Source organism: Poecilia reticulata, chromosome 19, assembly GCF_904066995.2.
Source record: "Poecilia reticulata chromosome 19, P_reticulata-male-v2, whole genome shotgun sequence".
NCBI classification, from domain to species: Eukaryota; Metazoa; Chordata; class Actinopteri; order Cyprinodontiformes; family Poeciliidae; genus Poecilia; species Poecilia reticulata.
Window position 1 is genome coordinate 16,059,249 of NC_088848.1, and position 21,474 is coordinate 16,080,722.

At 40.8% G+C, this 21,474-nt stretch overlaps 3 protein-coding genes across 13 annotated transcripts in view; all 3 read left to right on the forward strand.

The window, feature by feature from the left end:
- Positions 1 to 81: 81 nt before the first annotated feature.
- Positions 82 to 3,725, forward strand: LOC103482082 (uncharacterized). Of its 2 annotated transcripts, none has more exons than XM_017310739.2 (2): positions 82 to 888; positions 1,366 to 3,725. In XM_017310739.2, the coding sequence occupies exons 1-2, from the start codon at positions 750 to 752 to the stop codon at positions 2,844 to 2,846; spliced, it is 1,620 nt and encodes a 539-aa protein (XP_017166228.1). In that variant the 5' UTR covers positions 82 to 749; the 3' UTR covers positions 2,847 to 3,725. The 2 variants fall into 2 exon arrangements, with proteins under 2 accessions (XP_017166228.1, XP_017166229.1); XM_017310740.2 differs by having other exon boundaries at positions 83 to 867.
- A 6,042-nt stretch (positions 3,726 to 9,767) lies between these two features.
- Positions 9,768 to 14,229, forward strand: chmp6b (charged multivesicular body protein 6b). Its single transcript, XM_008437612.3, has 8 exons — positions 9,768 to 9,975; positions 10,363 to 10,472; positions 11,415 to 11,502; positions 11,589 to 11,675; positions 11,761 to 11,826; positions 11,913 to 11,993; positions 12,085 to 12,157; positions 13,273 to 14,229. The coding sequence occupies exons 1-8, from the start codon at positions 9,913 to 9,915 to the stop codon at positions 13,326 to 13,328; spliced, it is 624 nt and encodes a 207-aa protein (XP_008435834.1). The 5' UTR covers positions 9,768 to 9,912; the 3' UTR covers positions 13,329 to 14,229.
- Positions 14,230 to 19,667: 5,438 nt separating this feature from the next.
- Positions 19,668 to 21,474, forward strand: part of LOC103481851 (BAR/IMD domain-containing adapter protein 2-like) — a 63,433-nt gene continuing 61,626 nt past the window's right edge. For 4 of the 10 annotated variants that reach the window (XM_017310731.2, XM_017310732.2, XM_081600423.1 and 1 more), the window contains exon 1: positions 19,670 to 19,958. In XM_017310731.2, coding sequence (XP_017166220.2) covers positions 19,884 to 19,958 — 75 coding nt within the window. In that variant the 5' untranslated portion in view covers positions 19,670 to 19,883. Of the gene's footprint in view, positions 19,959 to 21,474 lie in introns of all 10 variants that reach the window. The other 6 variants (XM_081600417.1, XM_081600418.1, XM_008437623.3 and 3 more) reach the window with 4 other exon arrangements.

Consider the following 21,474-nt stretch of genomic DNA (forward strand, 5'->3'; position numbering starts at 1 on the left):
TATCTAATTTTTCATTATTGTGTCATTTTAAAAATATAGCTAACGTCACATTTAGTGATAATCTGACTTACAGTTTCTTTCCAAAACTGCTAAATTACCAGGGGAAGCCCACAAGGGGGGGAAATGGTTAATGAGCACAAAAAGTGGGCTCCTGCCCACAGCGTTCAGTGCAGTTCAGGTTAAGCACAATGCTACCTGCAAGGACAGAAAGAATCACATATTTAGTAACTACTGCTATTATGTTATGCCGCCGCATTGACAAAAAGCTATTTGCATTGTGGTGAAAATACTATTCTCTGGTAATTTATACTCAAGGTTACTATGGTATGAGAATTCCATGCCAATTAGTCCCAAGTTAACACTGTTTAATTAGTCTTGATCCTATCCTAGTTTCACTTAAGTCAACCAGACTTAATTGTCCTAATGTCTTTCAATTTTTTTTCTTTGACCTTTAGCTTCTTTCTCTCATTTTCAGTCGATCCCGACGAAGAAAATTACTGACTTGTTGTGGTAGGAACAGGTATATCCAGCAGATGGCAGCAGAGGGACACATAGGACGCAAACCTAGTGTGTGTCTGTAACGGTGCCTGATCAAAATCCATCAGTGATCCATGGTTTGCGGGGACATACCTTTCGTCGTCAATACCTCGGTGGATGGAGACAGAATTGTACCCAGTTGCAATCTGAGTTGATCGGCTTGGTTCGTGTGAAACAAGCCTCTGGTTTTTTTTTCTGACTGCGGGGACACTATGGAGGAAGTGGATTATGTTGATCAGCACAGATCTGAAAGTCGACCTTTAGATGAAGTGCAGATGAAACAGCTCGGTGTCCATCTGCCGCAGGAAGTTGGTGAAAATCAAACAGCTGGTAAGAAGAAGCTCTGCGAAGGTAAAACTAGTTTAACTGAGGTTCGGTTGTTCTCTCTTCTTAGCTTGACGCTTCCTTGGCAGTTACGGTTACAGCTATATGTCAACGTAACCGCCATATTGGGAAGGTAAATAGAGTACAGACGTTCAGACTGGGGAAAATACTATTTGTACTGCATTAAAACCAGGTTAAGGCTTAAAATTCAGAAAATGTTTCTGAGGACTTAACTAGTGCTCTTATAAGTTCACTAAAGTGCTAACTTCTTGTTCAGTTTGTTTGTTAAACCATGAAGGTTTTATGTCGGTGAGATAAATGTTGTTCCTTTCAGTCCTATTTAAATTGCTAGACGAGTGTAGGAGGGGGGGCACCGGTGGAAAATATTCATATAGCAGCCTGGTGTTTATGTTGCTATAAAAACATAAGTCTAGAAACAGAATTTGATATTCCTCGAACACTGTCAAATATGTAAGTAATCATTATTGTCCATGTACATTTCAGTGTTCCCAGTTCTTCGGATGCTGGACGTTAAAAAAGAGGTTCTCCATGCCTCGAGCTCCAGTTCCCAGAAGCAGCATCCAGAGGCCTTCCACATAAAGGAGGAGGAGGAGGAAGTCTGGACCAATCAGGAGGAAGAACGGCCTAATGAGCAGAAAGAGACTAATATCAGCAGGTTCCCTTTAACTGTTGCTACAGTGAAGAATGAAGGTTACGAAGAGAAACCTCAGTTATTAGAGCTTCATCAGATCAAAACTGAAGAAAGCAGAGAGACTGAAGCTCCAATCAGCAGCTCAGCTCAACAGATAAAAACAGAACTCCATAGCGAGGATGGTGTAAGAACAGAACCAGATAGGATCCTGTATCCAAATAAAAATGCTTCAGACACTTCTGAGACAGAAGCCAGTGATGATAATAATGATGAGGACTGGCAGGGACCTTTGTCAGATTCTGAGTCTGAAACTAAAATGAGTCACAATTGTGAGAATGCCCTCAGTGTATCTCAGTCAAATGTAAATGGTGAAGAGAAATATAACTCTGTCGTGGCAGGAGATGAAGGCGAAAAAGTGTTTGCGTGCAATACATGTGATAAAAGATTTAAAAAGCGGGACAATCTTACGGATCATGCTAGGATCCACACCGGCGAGAAGCCATTTGGCTGTGATGTTTGTGAGAAAAGATTCAGGCGGAAGGACTGTTTGCGAAAACACAAGATGATTCACAGCGGGAAAACGGCGCACAGCTGTGATTTCTGTGGGAAAGGGTTTATAGAAAAGACGGATCTTCAGGCGCATATAAGACTCCATACCGGAGAGCGACCTTTTGCATGTGATGAATGTGGAAGAAGGTTTCACAAAAAGTCAATCCTCACAGTGCATATGAGAGTCCACTCTGGGGAGAAACAGTTCAAATGCACCGTGTGCGAAAAAAGATTCCGATTTCAGCACATTCTTAAAAAGCACATGGTTGTTCACACCGGAGAGAAGCCGTTTGTTTGTGTCATCTGTAGTAAAGGATTTTCTCAACAAGAAACTCTGAAGAGACACACAGGTGTTCACACTGGGGAAAAGACATTTGTTTGTAGCGACTGCGGTAAAGACTTTCAACAGAAGATACACCTGAAAGAACACATGAAGGTCCACACGGGGGAAAAGCCATTTGGCTGTGACGTGTGCGGTAAGAAATTCAAAAAGAAGTCGTATGTTAAAACGCACATGATGTCTCACGGTGGAAAGAGAGCGCACAACTGTGAGCTGTGCGGGAAAGGCTTTTTAGTAAAGGGCGGTCTTCTGAAACACATGAGGATTCACAATGGAGAAAGACCTTTCAGCTGCGATGTTTGCAGCAAGAGCTTTCTGCAGAGGATCCATTTGAAGGCGCACATGAGAGTTCACACAGGAGAGAAACCGTTTGGATGTGAAATCTGTGGTAAAAAGTTCACAAAGAAATCCTATGTTACAACACACATGACGTCTCATGCTTGACAGATGACGAGATTACTGTTGATTTGCAGATATGCACCAAGCTTCACACAATAGCAGGATGTCTGCACATCATTAAAAAGTCTTAAATTCATGTATCTAAAATGAAGGCCTCAAATTGTATAAAATTCTTTGAAAAACAGGAAGTTGGCCTTAAATATGTTAATCACAGGTCTTAACTTTTCTTGGGTAAAGACTGTTTAATCTCATATATTCTAAGTAGTTTTCCTTTTTCTTGCGGGACTTTACTATTATGCTAAACTTTGAGTCTGTGAGTCACGGCGGTTGCCAGTAACTAGCTGCTAGTATACCCTTGCTGTTAAGCAAGGATAAAGGAAGCTAGCTTTCATATGTTCATTATGAGTAAGTGCAAATGTTTGTCTTTGCCATTAATGCTCTTCAATTGCCAAGTCATACAGTTTATTTATTTGTACATTTCTGTTGTAATACTGGTCTTAAATCCCATTCATAATGGTCTTTAAAAAGTCTTAAAAGTCTTAAATTTGAGTTGGTGTAACCTGGAGAAATTCTGTATAGGGTGAAGAACTGGCCTATGCCATACTGGAGGGTTTGGTACCTGATATTTGTAATTAAAAATGGACCTGAGGCATACTGTAACTTTCTGGAACACAAAATTTCTTAGCGAAAGATACCCAAAAGGTCTTTAACCCCTTCAACACATGCCTGTTTAGTGTATCTGAACTGAACCTGATGTTTGTACTATAAAGCAAGCTGAGCATAACTGTGCTTTCCCTTTGTAAACTGGCTACTAGAAAGGAGGTAAAATATCAAAAATGCCATTACTAAAACAGTAGTTTTTGTTTTTCAAATATATTTGACATGTTTGTGGTGCTTTTTGTTACTTAACCTGATTAAACTAGTGTTACGGCCCAAGGCCTTTTCCTCTGGGTCTCTAACATCCATGTCTTTAATTGGTGCTGATTGGAAGTGGAGGCAGCTGGCCAGTGTCTCCAGATCCACCTTAAGACTCACCACTTCCTCTGACTGAGTTAGCTCTTTTCTTTCTGTCTCCCTGCCACTCTCTCCCTTTGTCCCTTTGTCCCTTTCTTTCCCAACCAGTTATGACTTTTGTTAAATAAATTCCTTTTTAAGTTATTCCATGCATTGCTTCCCTTTCATTTGTTATGGTTTAAGAGCCAGACCATAACAAATTGGGGGCTCGTTCAAATTTATGTTAGTGTTGTTGAGTTAGTTAAGTGGTAAACATTGTTTGTTAATTTAACTGGGAAGCTAGTGTGGAAATCTTGAGTTTAGTTTTGGGAAAATTATTTTTTTTTTTTCTCTCTCTTCTCTGGTTTGGTGTAAGTTGCCTGATTTCGTCCCTTTTGATGAGCTCATTGGTAAGTCCTAATTGTTGACTGATTTGTGCAATTCATTATGTCTCATCTGAACTGATTCCCCTGTAGGCCTCAGCGTGTCTCCCCTTTGGGATTCATGTGCTCAAAAACAGTAGTGTGGGATCATATGGTTGGAGCAGTTGTCTCGGGGGCACGGCCATAGTGTTGGGGGGGTTGCCAATTTTCTGGTCGCCTTTTCCACTCTATTGGTATTAAGTGCATAAATACCCACCGTCCCTGATCTCTGAAGACTAGGGTTGAGCTAGAAAGTTTCTGATAGGCAGTTAGAGGGAGGTTTGGGTTGATTGGTTTGTGTTGCACAGATTGTCAGCAATTAAAAGTTTGAAACACTGTTTTGTGATTAAGACTTTAGTCATGTCTGTGGAAGACTTTAATAAATCTCCATCGGCAGGATTTTGGAGCAGTGTTCTAGAGAACAACTAGTAAAAATTGCTGAACACTATAAAATAAGTGTCGGTGATAAAAGGTTGAAAGACAATGTTAAAGCAATTTTAAGGGAGAATTTAATTGAGATGGGTGTTTTGTCGTCACCTTCCAGACCTGACGATTTGGGTGCTCAGGTTGTAAAGTCTGACGTTTTGGATTTGAACAACAAAAAGAGATGTTAAGGTTGAGAATGCAACTGGAGAAAGAAAAGGAGTTGGCTTTAGAGAGGTTACGACAGCAAGCAGATTTGGATAAGGCTCTTGCTTTGGAAAAAATGAGACAGGAAATTGAATTGGCAAGAATAAATTTGGAAAGTGAGAAATTAAATCTGGTGAAAGATGGCAAATTGTCTGCGGAATCTTGTGTTGGGGACTCAAAATGCAAACCCTCTGATGTATTAAATGACTTGCGTTTGGTGCCTAAGTTCAGTGAAAAGGATGTTGATACTTTTTTCACTTTGTTTGAAAGGGTTGCACACACAAGAGATTGGTCTGATTCAGACCGCATAATTTTGCTTCAGTGTGTTTTGGTTGGTCGTGCTCAGGAAGCGTTTTCTATGTTGAGCTTGAATGATGGCCAAGATTATGCCAAGGTTAAAGCTGCAATATTGAAAGCATATGAATTAGTCCCTGAAGCATATAGACAAAAGTTTAGAAACTGGAAAAAAGGTGACAAAACTTATGTGGAGTTTGCAAGAGATTTGGAAATTCATTTCAACCGATGGTGCACTTCCTCTGATGTTAAGACACTTGGTGATCTCTGTAATTTAATGGTTTTGGAACAATTTAAAAACTCTGTTTCTCATAAAATTGCAGTGTACATTAATGAACAGAAGGTTAAAACTGTGTCAGAAGCTGCAGTCTTGGCTGATTTTGTTTTGACACATAAAGATGCAAGTGGAGAGCACGCAGAGAGCACACATTCTGGAGGTTCTTTTTTGGATCGCAGTAACCATGATCTGGACAAAATTTGTAATTATTGTCACAGAAAAGGTCATTGGAAAAAAGACTGTGCTTTGCTGAAATCCAGAAATAAAAATGGAACTCAGGTTAAACCAGCAGCGTTTGCTGCATCAGTTTCTGTGAATGTTCCTCACAAAATGGCTGAAGTGTCATCTTCTGGGAAACCTGACTTGAGTTCTTACAAACCATTTCTGTTGGAGGGACATGTTTCTTTGGTTGGGAGTGACGTTAAGATGCCGGTTACAATCTTAAGAGATACTGGTGCATACGATTCATTCATTTTGGCATCCGTTTTACCTTTTTCAGATGAGTCTGACACTGGATTATCTATACCTGTGTTGGGTATGGGCATGTCTGTGTTTTGTGTTCCAGTACATAAACTTGTGCTCCATTCAGAGTTGTTTGAAGGAGAAGTAAGAATGGGTGTGAGACCAGCGCTGCCTGTGATGGGTGTTACAGTTATACTGGGGAACAATATAGCTGGAGGGAAAGTCTGGCCTGATCAACCAGAGTCTCCAGTTGTTGTTTCAGTACCTTTGATCAGCAGTGGTCCTGATGAAAATGAAAAATCACACCCTGACATTTTCAAGCATGTGCTGTGACACGGGCAATGAAAGCATCCAGTGATATACATCAGGATGATGACGTCAGAAAAGATGAACAGATTTCCTCTTGTCTGTCTAATATTCCTCTGTCTATTCCACAGGATGATCTGGTGCAGGAGCAAAGATCCGATCCCACCATACAGCATTTATTTCAGTCTGCATTACCTGTTGAAGAGATGCAGAGCCATGCTCATGGATACTTTGTTGAAAACAAGAGATTGTTAAGGAAGTGGATGCCATGTGGTGAGAATGGTATTGGGGAGCCAGTTTATCAGGTTGTGGTACCTTTGAAATGGCGTGACATGGTCTTGCAGGTGTCCCATGATGAATCAGGACACATGGGAGTTAGGAAAACCTACGATCGCATTTTGAGAAATTTTTTTGGCCACGACTGAAAAAAGATGTATCATCTTATATTAAAACTTGTCACACCTGTCAGCTCACTGGTAAACCCAATCAAGTTCTAAACCGGGCACCACTGCATCCTATTCCAGCTATTGGTAAACCGTTTGAGCACTTAATAATTGATTGTGTGGGTCCTCTTCCCCCTTCACGTTCAGGTGCAAAGTACCTGTTGACTGTTATGTGCCAAAGCACCAGATATCCAGCAGCATATCCATTGCACACACTTACTGCAAAGTCTGTGGTGCGGGCTCTTATGCAGTTTATTGGCATTTTTGGGATACCTAAAGTCATTCAGAGTGACCAAGGATCTAATTTCTCCTCTCATTTGTTTGCACAGATTTTGAAGCAGCTGCACATTAAGCACAACCAATCTACAGCATACCATGCGCAGAGCCAAGGAGCACTGGAACGATTTCATCAAACATTAAAATCTTTGCTCCGGGCTTATTGTGTTCAGATGGATGCTGATTGGGAGGATGGTCTGCCTTGGTTGTTACTTGCAGCAAGAGAAGTAACACAAGAGAGTATGGGCTTTAGGCCTAATGAATTGGTGTTTGGTCATACTGTGCGTGGTCCGTTAACAGTTTTGAGAGATGAGTGCCAGGATGCTGCACCGCCACAAAACCTGTTGAGTTATGTTAATGGGTTTAAGCAGAGACTCTTTACTGCTACTCAGTTGGCAAAAGAGAATCTATCGTCTGCACAGGAAAAAATGAAGCGTTTGTATGATAAGAAAGCTGAACGTCGTGTTTTTCTTTCAGGTGACCAAGTACTAGCTTTACTTCCTGTTGTGACTTCACCATTTCAGGCCAAATTTTCTGGTCCGCACACAGTTTTGAAACAGCTGTCTGATCAAAACTATCTCATTGCGACTCCAGAAAGGCGGAAGAAACGGCGAATAATTCATGTTAATCTATTGAAACCTTATCATGTTCGTGCTGATAATGTCATCGCGGATGCCTTATCAAGAGCACCAAGACAGTAACATTTTTTCTTTTCTTCTCTCCTACCTGTCTAATAGTCACTTCAAGGTACCAGTTGTTGGGTATGGATGGGATCGGAGAGAATCCAAGTTTTGTTTCATTTCAGCTGGTCTGAGATATTAGTGCACTTAATTTTGTTTTTCTTTATTTCCATATGTTAATGCACAGGTTGTCCAGGGTTCCAGTGGGGACCCTGTCTTGAAGAGGGGGGGTGTTACGGCCCAAGGCCTTTTCCTCTGGGTCTCTAACATCCATGTCTTTAATTGGTGCTGATTGGAAGTGGAGGCAGCTGGCCAGTGTCTCCAGATCCACCTTAAGACTCACCACTTCCTCTGACTGAGTTAGCTCTTTTCTTTCTGTCTCCCTGCCACTCTCTCCCTTTGTCCCTTTGTCCCTTTCTTTCCCAACCAGTTATGACTTTTGTTAAATAAATTCCTTTTTAAGTTATTCCATGCATTGCTTCCCTTTCATTTGTTATGGTTTAAGAGCCAGACCATAACACTAGTAAAACTGAATGTCTGCAAAAATATGCTCTTTGAGTGTTGACCTGTTCGCAACAAACTGCAGAATCCAGATCAGAGGTGTGAAACTGCTCCTGGAGCACTTTGTCCCCCAGACTTTTGGTCTTGTTTTGCTTCAGTATGCATGGTTCAAATTATAATCATCCTCAGCAGAACTTTGACACGCTAAAAAGGTAATTCAGCCATTTAAGTGATGCGTGTTGCAGCAGAAATAGATCGAAAACAAAGATGGACACAATGTGAGAGTTTGGAAACTGGAATAAACGGTCTTAAACTCTCCAGGTATCTACAAATATTTTATTCTGAGTGGATGTAGGCTCTGTACCTCTGTTGACCATTCCAGATCAGTGAACCTTAAGAATCTGTAGAAATACCTTAACCAAAGCTTTGTGGCAGAGATGGTGGAGGAACTGCTACAAATATGAAAGTATTTCACTTCATTTCCTTAAAAAAACTATTTTATGTATTTTTATTTCATTGTATTTTTTAATAATACAGAACAGCACACGTAACTGTAAAGTTCAAAACGAATGAAATGCGTTTCTGAATATAAAATTCTCTTGAGCAAAGCAGTTTTGTCTGAGCTGGCATGATAAATAATTTGCACCATGACATTTTAGAAAAGTAATTTTTTTAAAAGAATTAGTTGGACAAATCATTGCCTCCTTATAGAAAACGTGGTTCTGTCTGGAACTTTGGAAAACATTTTTCAACATAAACAAGCCATTTGTACAATTATAAATGTATCTATTGTAAATTGTTTTTAGATTTGTTTTAAGCTCTTTTTGTGGAGTTTTTGCCTAATGTGGATATAGATATGCCTCATTTTTTTTTTTTTACTAAATTAAAATATGTGTACAACAACTCATCATGGATAACAATCTTGTGATTATATATTCATGTAACACTAGCTGAAGTATGTTACTGAGTGAAAATTTTTTATTTATTTGCATTGTCATTTTTCTTTTGCATTGTCTGGGAAAACGTGAACTCTCATTCGAAGCTGAAGTTGGCTTATTCTGATTAGGAAAGTGCCTAGGATAATGCCACCTACTTTTTCACTACCTTGGGCATCTTTAATCTGTTTTGGTTAAAAACTAAAATATGTAGGCACTTCTAATATGGTCTTGATTATTCAACACAGATTGCAGAATATCTAAAACCATGTTTGATTTGTGAAACTTCATTAAAGGGCCATAGATATTTTTACATCTACCACATTACAGCTCCAAAACTCTTAACACCGACTCTTCAAACCTAATACTAATATAATAGTATTTAAACATAGTTTATGATTGTAAAACCTTTATTTGACCTGTGAGGCTTCAACAAAGGCAATTTCAGCACATTTTAAGCCAAAAAGCTTTTGTTTTACTCTACTTTGAATGGATACACCGGTAGCGTGGTAGATTGTCTCGCCTCCGTTGAACTGCAGTTTTCAGGTTTATCCACCAGATGGCAGCAAATAGCTTTTTTTTTTTTAATAAGCAACAAATAAATACACTTTAGAAATTCGCAGAAATCTTCTGTCGTCGAAAAAACAGTGTTGAACTAAAAAAAGAAATCTTTATTTGATAAATATATTTTACGTGAGTTCAAAGTTTCATTTAATGCAAGTGTCTCTTTTAAAAGTTTGTCTCCGCCCAGCCTCGGCTCTTCCTGGTGTGGGTGTGGACTGGATGACTTCAGCAATAATGGAGGAAAACCTGCTCTGCTTTTAGAAAACAGTTTGTTTTTTTGACTCAGACTTTAATTTCCCAGTTCCTGGAGCTGGAATGCTGTGTCAGGATGGGAAACCTGTTTGGAAAAAAGAAGCAGTCCCGGGTGACGGAGCAAGATAAAGCCATCCTGGTGAGAATTGACTCAGATTAGCAGCGGGCTAACGTCACTTAGCGTCTCACCAAACTCTACGAATCAATCTAATAATTTGGTAAACTTTATGTTTTTGGTCTAGCTCACGGATATCTGAAACAGTTTAACCCTCGTTTTTTCACTTTTTATGAACTTGTTGTGAATTCGGCCTGACTGTATGAAGAACATAAACTAAAACTGACATGGGTTTAGCTTTTATATGTGCTCTCAGAAAGAAAATATGAAAGCTGTTACTGGGTCGTTTGCTGTTGTGTACTGTAATGTTGTTAAATATCTGTGTTGGTATCACAGATCTGACACAGATCGTCAAAGCTGAAACTTTGACGTTTATCTGTGAGCTGAAACTTGTTAGTTTCGTTTCCGCAGCAACTGAAGCAGCAGAGAGACAAACTGAGGCAGTATCAGAAGAAGATCAACCTGCAGCTGGAGAAGGAGAGACAGCTGGCCAAACAGCTGCTTAAAGATGGGAAGAAAGAGTGAGTGAACTGAGAATCGCTGTGTACTAACAGGAGCAGGTTTCATGGACCTGCATTCTTCCAAATCCTGACTGAAGATGATCAACAATCCTTTTGGTTCCAGATAAGAAATAAGTTGCAGAGCCAGTCCTGTTTAGTGACAGTCTTAGAGATAAATGTTCTTGTAACTCTTACAGGCTGTGATGGATATAAGATGACTTTTGAAGCATTAGTTCGACAACTGTATTGCTGAAAGAGCTTGTAACAAAACCAGTAAAATGAGGTGGTTTTCATGGGCCATTAAATGAGGGCAAATAAGGTGAAAGGCTTTTAAGGCTATACATCTTATAAATCTTACAAATATGGAAATTGTTTTAAGACTTTCCCATAAGTGTGGAAATCAATAAATTAAACTATTAAACTTGCTTTTTAGCTTCTCTTATTGTATTCTAAAAGATGAACAAAAATCAAACTTCAGTCGGACATCTTTTAGTGCGACAAGCAGGCAGCTTTTTTGTTTCATCTGCAGTTGTCAGGTTTTAACCTCTAATGTGTCGGGGTGTGAGCTTCTAAATGTGAACCTGCAGATGTAATGGGCTGCCGTCTACGGACAATATAAAATTTCTCAAACCTTTCGGAATGAAAACCTTTTGCTCTTTCTGAGCTTCTGAGTGAAATTAAAGAAAATTTCATGAGAGCCCTAAACCGAAATGTCAGATCAGATATCAATATTTACTAAAGTGATGATGGCGGGGGGGGGATTGTATTTGAACATGGACTTGTGGGTCGTCTTGCAGTGCTTCAGTGTCTAATCTGACAAACTACTTGTGGTGTTGACGTCCCAGTGGATGATTTTCTTCAATGCTGTGTAATTTAACCCTCGGATGAAAACTGTAATACTTTCAGCAGCGGCTCTGTGTCTGGTCACTGGCTTTGCTTTATACTTCCTCTCCAAATCAACAGGAAAGCCCTCCTCCTGCTGAAGAAGAAGCGATACCAGGAGCAGCTCCTGGACAAGACGGAGAACCAGATCAGCAACCTGGAGCGGATGGTGAGTGACTGCGGCGGCGGCGACGTTTCTTTGGCGACAGAAGAGTCAGACACGACTCTGACTCTTCTGCTTCCTGCTCGTTTCAGGTCCAGGACCTGGAGTTTGCTCAGATTGAGAGGAAGGTCATCGATGGCTTGAAAGTTGGAAACGATTGTCTGAAGAAAATGCATGAGGTGGGAGACGTTTGCTGCGTTTAAAGGTCTGGTCTCAGGTTTTATTGGAGGCCTGATGAGGCTGTGATTCCCCCCCCTCCAACAGGTGATGTCGATTGAAGAGGTAGAGAGGATCTTGGATGAAACGCAAGATTCCATCGAGTACCAGAGGGTCAGTTTTTCGCTAACGTGATCCTTCACACACCTGGAGCAAGTCGGATTTATTCCCTCTCCTAACGTATTTTTGTCTCTGTGTAGCAAATCGACGAGATGCTGGCCGGTTCCTTGACGCAGGAGGATGAGGATGCTGTTCTGGCTGAGCTGGAGGCCATCACTCAGGTCAGATTGAAATAAAACTTAGAGAGAAAATGTTCCACGACCCGAAGGCAGGTCGATGCTCATCATGGCCGTTCTGATCCGATTCTCTCAGGGAGACGTCGAGCTTCCAGAGGTTCCTTCAGAGCCGCTGCCGGTAGCCCCTGAAGCTGCCGAGAAAAAACCAGGTCTGTCGTTTCACTCGGTTTGTTAGCAGAATCTGTCAGTTCTACGTTTTAATCTCACTGATGTTCTCGACACCTTGAAAGCAAAGTGTCTGGTAGTTTATTGGTCAGGTGAGTGGCAACACAAAAGCAGAAGTACATCAGCAACGACGTAAGAGATGCGACTGTTGATGCCCATCAGTATGGAATAGAAGTTTAAGACCATTTCAGATCAGGTCAAACGTTTTGAGACACACAGACGTCTTCATTGCATTTTGTGACTAGAGGTTGTTTGAGGAGCTAACAAGCTGCTAATTCACCTTCGCTAGCTAGCTGGTGCTTTTTGCATCCATTTTGGGTAAGTGCAGCAGATTTATCACCATTTGACTTGGCGATGATTGTTTTCGCCATTGTCTCACTTCGGTTGCCAAGGTGCTTCTGTGCAAAATTACTTTTAATCAAGGCACTATTAAGGTTATGACTGTAGAGAACTATCAGCGGTGTAAAAAGCACAAACGGCATCCATTTGTGGAAATAGCCACAAACAGACCCCAGAAATCTCACAGTTTTTACTATGCTTGATTTTAGTACAAGATCTCCCCCCCAACCATTCCCTATATTTATAGTTTTTATGGTCTTAAATTTAATTCAAGGTGGATTTAATAAGGCATTAAGTCTTGAATTTGACTTTAAATCATTTGTTGTTAATACCTTATTAAATCCACCTTGCATGGATTTAATAAAATACTTTAGCAATGGTGTTAGACTATCAAATGTTGCTGCTTATCAGTTTGGGAAGATTTATGAGACAATTGCAGGAACAAAAACACACAAAAAAACAGTAATATTGGTTAGTTCACTAGTTAACACAATGCAAGTGTGAAAAGACAACAGCAGTAACCTCAGAGAAGCAACTGCTGAACCAGGTCAGATACAAAACCATGGTTGCTCTTTCATACATAGACTTGGCAGCAGGTGTGTGTGTGTGTTAAAAAACAATCTTTACACATGTTCTGTTCCAGTGGTCCGTTGCTGACTTTCCTTAAACCTCAGTGGCTCAGTCAGCCTGACCCAGACAGCCTCTCTGCTCACTCCACAGCAGTTTCCATCCCAGCTGAGTGTGTGCGGTTGTGCTTCAGTTTCAGAGAACGATCGTCCCAGGAAGAAGCAGGAGCGAGAGCTGCTCGCCGTGTAGGAACAGAACTGACCCCGTTACAAACCAACACCCCCGCAGACGTCCAGCTGCAGATGTTTTTCTACCGTACAGGCCCGCCGGCTGCTGTCGGGTAACCCGTCTGATGACCAGTTGTGTTCATCTGCCGCAGGTCAGTTCTAAAAGGAAGGACCGGTTCACCTGCAGCGCCTTGTGAACCTGGAAGACCTGTGAAATCACATAATTGTGCCTAACTGTAGTGTAAGCAGTGCATCATGTTTACTATAAAATCATTTTTAATTAATCCAGAGCATGTATACGGTATGTAACTAGTTTAATCTCCCTAAATAATCTGTGGATCAGAGTCGAGTTCGGAGAGGATCATTTCATCCAAAGTATTGACAAATGTATGAACTTTGTATCTGCGGCTTTGGACATAAAAAATAAATAAACCTCAAAAGCCATAAAAAGAAAAAGCATATTCAAGATTTTTGATCTTAAACATGTCTTTGGGTGAAGTGATCTTTTGATCCCTGGATGGTAAAACAGGAAATTTCTCCTAAAAACCGTCTGCATCCATCCTTCAAAGTCTGACACTCCACAAGCAGATGACCTAATCTAACTCCTACTCCCCTCGTGGATTAGCTCAGCCTCAGTGGGAAAAGGCCGGGCCCATCTCATGTGATGTAATCTGCAACCGCTGAGTCTTCTGTAATCATTTTCTTGTGTATAACCCATTACTTGGATCTGCAGAAGGAACTTTTGGTTTGTATCCATGAGGTCGAAGGTCGAATATCTTTGAAGACCGGTGGAACGAAACTGTAAATCGTTTAAACTCTGGAGACTAATCCTGTCCGACAGCAGCATCGAAGTAAATGTTATAAAGTTGGTTTGGGGATTTCTGTACATTGTTTTTACGATAAAAAGTGTTTTTATTGTTAAATGTTGCATCATGTCAGATGTTATTCAGTGAGTGAACACAAGGTGGCAGCAGTTAAACGGAGAATAGGAAAACGGGTGAATATCTTTCTCTTGCATAGTTTTATAACATATGCAGTCCTTCTCGCACTATAACTACAAACTACACCTTAATTTATTTGGTATATCATGGTTATTAATAAAGTTATGAGGCGAAATCCCAAACTTTGAACAATTTATCATCTGAACATTGAAAGAAGATGGTTCAACTGGAAACCAACCAAGACATGGCTGCTCAACTCAACTGGCTGGGAAGAGAATCAGAGAAGCAGCCCAGAGGTTTATGGTTCCACTGGAGGAGCTGCAGATATCCACAGCTCAGGTGGAGGATCTGTTTACAGGACAACTAGTTACACACTTCATAACCATGTAGACATTATTCAATTAATCTAAAATGTAGGCCTTAAAATATCTTAATCTTATTTTAAAAAGTGAGTTGGCCTTTAATATGTTAATCACAGGTTTTAAATTTTGTCTTGAAAAGATTATTTATTTAATCTCGTATATTTAATTTGTTGTTTTCCCATGGAAATTTTCTGTTGGTCAAAAGTTTAAGCTGTCGTAACTCACTGCTAGCACAACCTTGTTAGATGTTCTTAGTTTTCCGACAAATCGATGGTGACATTACATCTTTCTGCTTTGGATAAGGGAACAGTTACTACTAATTACTGTACAGAATCCCACTTCAAATATCCAATGTCACTTTAAAAGTAAAAAAAAAGAAAAAGAACATTGCTTGTTGAAAAGGACAGGGTTTTGCGCCTGTGTATCATTAGTGCTGTTTATTTTTTGAATCAGATGCTGAGATGAACAGCTGGGTTAAAAACGGCAGAGACCACATTTAGTATCCTAATAGAGGATTTCTATTTCTATTGGCTTGAGGTCACTTAAGCAATTAGAGAAATGTTAAAATTTGAGGTAACGTATTCCTCCCACCTTGTTCCCTCTTGTATTTGTTCTGTTTTATTAAGATTCACAAAGCTAACTTTCTAGTTTGATACAAAACAATTAAATTAAAACTTCACACAGGACCAGCTTTTCTGAGGATTTGCTGACGATTTGATATTTTATGTCGCCTAATCAGAGAGGACTTGACTGTAACTGCCATAAAATCCTGTTTTTATATCTGTATAAATAAATATTTTGCATCACAGAGCTTCTCCTATAAATTTAGTTGTGCTTTAAAAGCTTCGGCCTAATAAAGGAAACAGAAAAGCAGCCATTGTTCTGCAACCTCGTACCTTTTAATTTCAACAAAGCCTGTGTAACAACACCGCGTCATTCAGGCCTGAAATAGGCTGACCCGTGTTTGCCGGGTTACTAACGTCCACTTCAATGCCGTCCTCGTTCTGAATGGGCTGGATCCACTCCACCGCCGACTGCGCGCTACAAGCCTGCGTGGAGCTGCGTGGGAGTGGGCGGCTCACAGACTGAAACCTGAATGTCAGAGCGCCGCGCTGATGAATCACAGACACACGGGGAGAACAGGCCGCAGAGAGCGATGAGGAGGAGTAGGCTGGAGACGAAGGCTAAATCAGAGAGATGGTTCAGATGTGGAGGTGTGTGAGTGTGAGTGTGTGGCCTGCCCACCTGTTGGCCTGCCTACATAAACACACCGCTGAGTGCTGAATATGCACCTGTGAGCGGGAATCAAAACGTTAATCAAGAAACTATCTGAAATGGGACAATCCACAAACTATTTCATAAGTTTTGTTCTACCTTTGAAGTTGCAAAATCTTAAACCAGCAAAAAGAAGCCAAACTGTTTCGAACTAAACTCTCTCTGCTGCTTTGTTGCCTTATATTTACCCCCGCTTCCATATTTTACTGTTTAATCTGCTGATCCAAACTCTGAGCCAGGACATTTCCAGCCATATTTCTTAAGATGTTCCTCGGATGGATCGGTGTTTGTGAAACGTGTTTCTGTAAAAACAACAAAAAAAAAGGAATTATTGAGTCATTGGACGTTAGAAACGCCAAAAGGAGCCAAAAATGATGTTATTTGGTTCAATAATTTATTTCATGTCTTTCCGTTCTCTCTTTGCCCTTCTTCCTCTCAAGCTGCTAATGAATAAAGGGCACTAGTGCCAATAAAAACGACAACAAAACGACAACTGCGGTTCTTTAATGGGGGGTTAGGGGGGCTTCCTAAATGTTTTTACGTCCCTCCCAGTCCTCACTGTGCGTGATGGAAGTTAAACTTCTGTCGTCACAGTTCTAGTTTTTTTTTTTTTTTTTACTGTTTTAATAATTTATCTGACTGTAGCTTTTAGCTTTGACCAGGAGCTGTTTTCTTGTTGCCATTTTCTGACCTATAAAGGTTGACGCACACTCATGCTTTATTGAATGGCATGTTTTCTTGTGTATTTCCTGTTTTTGAAGAAATGACTAAGAGAAACTGGCCTCTGTGTCACATCATATTAAAATAATCAAAGGGAACCAAGAACTCATGTACCATTGATTAAAAAAAAGTTAATTCAAGGTCAGATACATTTTAAAAAAAAAGCTAAAGTATAAACTATAAAAATCCTCTAATGAAAGGCATTTTATGTTCTATCCAAGATAGAAAGAGCTGTGATATTTATCCTGGACGCAGGACAAATATATTTGTACAGACATCATTTAAAGGAGGAATTTAAAGTCTATTTATCATAACATGTATGTTTTCGGACTGTGGAAGGAAGCTTTTTGCATAAGGAAAACACACAGACTCACTCAACACGACAAAGCCTCTGACTGACATTTGACCCCTGGACCTTTTTACTGTGAGACGCCATTGCTCCAACGCACAGAGAATAAAAATAAAGGTAAGATGTTTGGGGAATTAAGCAACAACGTTGTTTCTGGAGGTTAAAAAAATATTCCAATGAGGGTTGTGAGATTAAAAATACCTTTTGAAAATAAACTGTAAGCAGGAAACAAAAAGATTGTACATTAAGTTCAAATGAACAAAGCCGTTTTGGTTTTATCAGAAATAAAGGCTTGAAAACATCAGTCCGTGTAATGAGATTCACTTAATGAATTGCAGAAATATATTTACTTGTTGATATTTTTAATTGATTAAATATGACTGTACCCATCATGAATATTAATGTAATATTTCTAGGCTTTTATTTGTACATTTTTTGACCATCATTTTTTGGGGACGACTAAAATAAACATCTTTAGTGATGCCACTTCAACATCACTAAAGATGATGTTGGATTGGATTTAATCTGTGCTTTAACTCGTTTTTCATGATTACTATAAGTATACAGACTGTAATATTGACCTGCGGTTTAACTACGAGACGCCACATGCACTACGCTAACGTCAACAAGAATCAGGCGTCATTCTGCCTGGATCGGTCCCCGTTCGTTTCATCAGAAATGGCCATGTTTTTTTTAACCTGGCTGACTTCCTGTCAGAGATCTGACTCCCTCATAGTCCATAAGTTTTCATCAGGGTTAATGGTGGAGACGTTCCTGAAGCCTCATGTTATTCTGCTTGATCCTTTATTCTGTTTAGATCCTTATTCTGTAACTGAAAGAGAACGTTGAACCACCGCTGGCTGGAAAACACAGCCTCAGCATGATGCTACCGCCACCATGCTTTACAGCATGTACGGAGTTCCTACTTTGTCTACAATAAAGCACTTTCTCTTCCCAAGATTTCACTAAACTGGTGTGTAAACATTTGTTTTGAAAGGACTCAATATTTAAAGGGATGCTCTATTTTTTTCTCCCCTCAGGGCTGTGTGTGATTATAAGACTGACTTGAGTCCCAGAATAATTATCAGTCAACAGACAGACTCGTCTCCTTATAATCACGCTTCACAGTGTGGTGTCTGACACAAACATGGATGTATGTTTTAGGCCCATTATAGAAGCTAATTGCAGGGATTGAATCCTGACAGAGGAGTAAATCGATTGGCCCGCTGACAGTGGGAATGTTTCTGTTGCTCCAGCTGAGACCAAACACGCCTCATTGATTTCCACTAACTGTCTGCGGCCTGCTGGAACTACATCTGACATGACAATCAGAACAAAATGAGTGTGTTCCTGCTGCGAGTTACCGCTCCGCTTTATTATTTAACCCTCAGCGGCGGCAGCGGCCTTGGGGCAGCTGTTTTTATACCAAAGCAGAAAAGCGTTGCCCAAAATAAGAGGCCGTCCGTCCTGCCCCTTTTCACGGCGTGCCTCTTTCCATTCACAGGCCTGCAGATCGTGATGAGCCGAGATGTGTGGGATTCCCTGCCCACCTGGAGCGGATCTGAAATCCAACAGAAAAGTGGCTCCATCCCACTCATTATCCACCAGAGCCCACTCAGCAGTGAGCTGGACAAATTTAGCAAGCGATAAAATGTGAGTAAGTTGAAAGAAGTGTTTTTAAAACACTCCACACCAACATCCTGGAGGAGAGTCATTTCACCCTCCTGCTGTGTCCTGTGGAGCATCATCTACCATCCTGGAGGATATTGGCCTAAAAAATTAAGCACAGTGGTTCACAGACACACAGAGAAACCTCACAGTGGATGTTTCAGTGGATGTTTCCACTGTGAATGGGCTTGTGTGGCTTGTCCCAGTGATGCCGGATGGTTCTTCTGAATGGTTGGAGCAGAGGAGGCGTGGGCTGCCTGTGTCAGCAGAGCTGGAGGAGCCTTTCCCTCAATGCTGTGCTGCATTTCTGGGCTCTGAATGATCGGTGGAAATATCAGCGCCGTAGCTTCAGATGGCGGAGTCCCGTCGGTCTGTTTCTGCTTCAACATGTTCTGTAGTGAAAAGACAGAAATATCGCAGCAGCAGTTGTGATTCATAATTTCTAGCTACGAGGTTAAAAACAACACTCACTTCCCTTTTTGCTGGGATTAAATAAAAACGGGAAAGAAGACTGGGAATGATTTTTCCCCCCACCTGTTTATTTTGTTCATTTGTTTTGATTTATTTACTTTGATAAGTAAGTAAAAATGTTACCCTGTCCATGCTACTAAATTTAAATGTGACTTTTTAGCCCAGTTTTCTCACTCTTGGCCAAGGAAAAGCCCTTAGACAACATAAAATGTTTATGTAAATCAATTAGTAAAGTTCTAATTTATTTATTTGTTTATTTAAATAAAGTAATATAATTTTTGTCTCCCATTTCATCCGATTAAGATATGTTCATTATAAGGTTACGGGGCGTTCAAAGATAGTAAACTAAAAATCTATCTGACTAGAAATCGGACTAATTAAAAATGACTAAATAAATAAATAAAATCAGTTTAATCAGTCACGAAGAATCCAAGTAATGATATGTGAAACACCTTTCCTCTAAGTCTTATTTTTGCCCATCCTTCTCAGTTGTCGTCTCCGGAGTTCATTTTTCCCACCGGCCCTGAAGGCGGCGCCTCTGAGTCCGCCTCTGCGCTCCTGCAGGGAGGCTCGGAGCGGCCGCTGACTGGCTGCGTGGGGAGCCGGTGTGGGCGAAGCGGAGGACTCTCCTATAAAACCCGGGATCCCACGGACAGACGCGCTCGTCTCTCCCAGACAAGAGTCGTGTTTCCCTGCCTAACAGCTGCTTCGTCCCCCCCGCCCTCGCCACCACAGTTCGGAAAGGAACCGAGAATCCCTCCACAGCTTCCACAGAAAAGAGAGCTCCGTATATGGTTGTGACTGACGCTCCAGCAAGGATGTCCCGGACCGACGAGGTGCACCGCATTACGGAGAATGTCTACAAGGTGAGCCGGTTCGTGTTGTTCGGGACACCTGCTGCACCTGGGCGGATAATTACAGGAGGGGAAGTCCGGTGTTGGTCAGGTCTCTTAGAAGTCTCGGTACTTTAAAGCAAAAGTGAAGTTATTTGGTTGTCAGGCAGACTCTACCTCAAACAGGAGAGTTAATGATGAAACTGTAAAATAAAAGAGGTGGTCTAGAAAAGGGGCTAAAACGTTTAAGTCGTCAGAGTTATCTAAATTGAACGAATCGATGATTTTTAACTAAACTGCGGCTGCTGCTGTGTGGAATATTTGTAACCCTGATGTGCTTCTGGTTTTGGAGGATTTTCAGTAAAAAAAAAAAAAAAGAAGGAAAAAAAGTAAACCTCCTCGGTGACAGGATGCTTCAGGGCAGCTCAGTTCGACATATTTCAGAGCAGCACAGAAAACTCCTGCTCAGTTACCTGCTCAAAGTTACCTGATTTCTGAATTTTGTGAATTCCTCAACATGAACCCTTCCAGTTTTCATTTCCTCCGTTGTTTTCATCTTTGGAAAAGCAGAAAGGGATTTATTTGGTAACAGTAAGAGATGTTGGTGTAATCCATTCTGTCTGGAAAAACATCAGGTCTTCATTGGCCTCCTCTAACACAGAGCTCCAACTCAAGCAGGGAACAGGACTTGTGATCGCGAGGCATTTCTCCTGATTCTCACTTTACTCAGCTCCCCATATGAGGCAGATCTCAGACATGGAAACATGACGAGTTTCTGTTATGATGTGAGGAAAGCTGTCACTGCTCCACACGCCTCCTCACTCCGACCGGCTCCGGGCAGACAGTCGGAGCTCCTGGTACCGGGGGGCAGGGGGTGTATCTGGGTTCTCCTCCCCAGCTTGCTTGGTTATGTAATGATGCTGCTGAGATAATAATGGGAGTAATTTCACCATACATCTGAATGGAGATACTTTACAAAATAAAAGAAGATTTCAGTAAAAGTCCCAAGATGTGTTGACCTTTGGAGGGTGTTTGGGTTATGAAGTCTAAACAGTTTGATGCTGAAGAATGTAATCGGACCAATCAGTTTTTTTTTGATAGTTTTGTTTCTTGACGTGCTGATTGGGATTTGTCTGCATCCTAATGTATTTATTTGTTTATTTTTTTTGCCAACGTTGGGTATGGTGGAAGTTCTTAGTTTCTGAATTTGATTTTAACCAATAAGAACAAACGAATCTGAGCTGATCCCGGTTGATTTGGAGCATCTCTAGTAATGTGGCTGCATTACTTTTGATATCTTTCAGGGTTTTGTAGGATAATAAAAATGGCATTTTAAACACGGCTATTTTTTTTTAAAACGTTTTCAGCATGAATAACTGAAGTAAAGGAGATAATAATAACATTTAGCTATTATTTACCTACAGTTTGCAGGAACTGCCTCCATGCATATGCAACAGATGCAGCATTAGGGGTGGTGGGGAAGGTCTTCCTGTCATGGGCAGCCGAGCCGCTGCCAGTTTGACCCCCTGCTGGCGTCTGATGGTAAAGG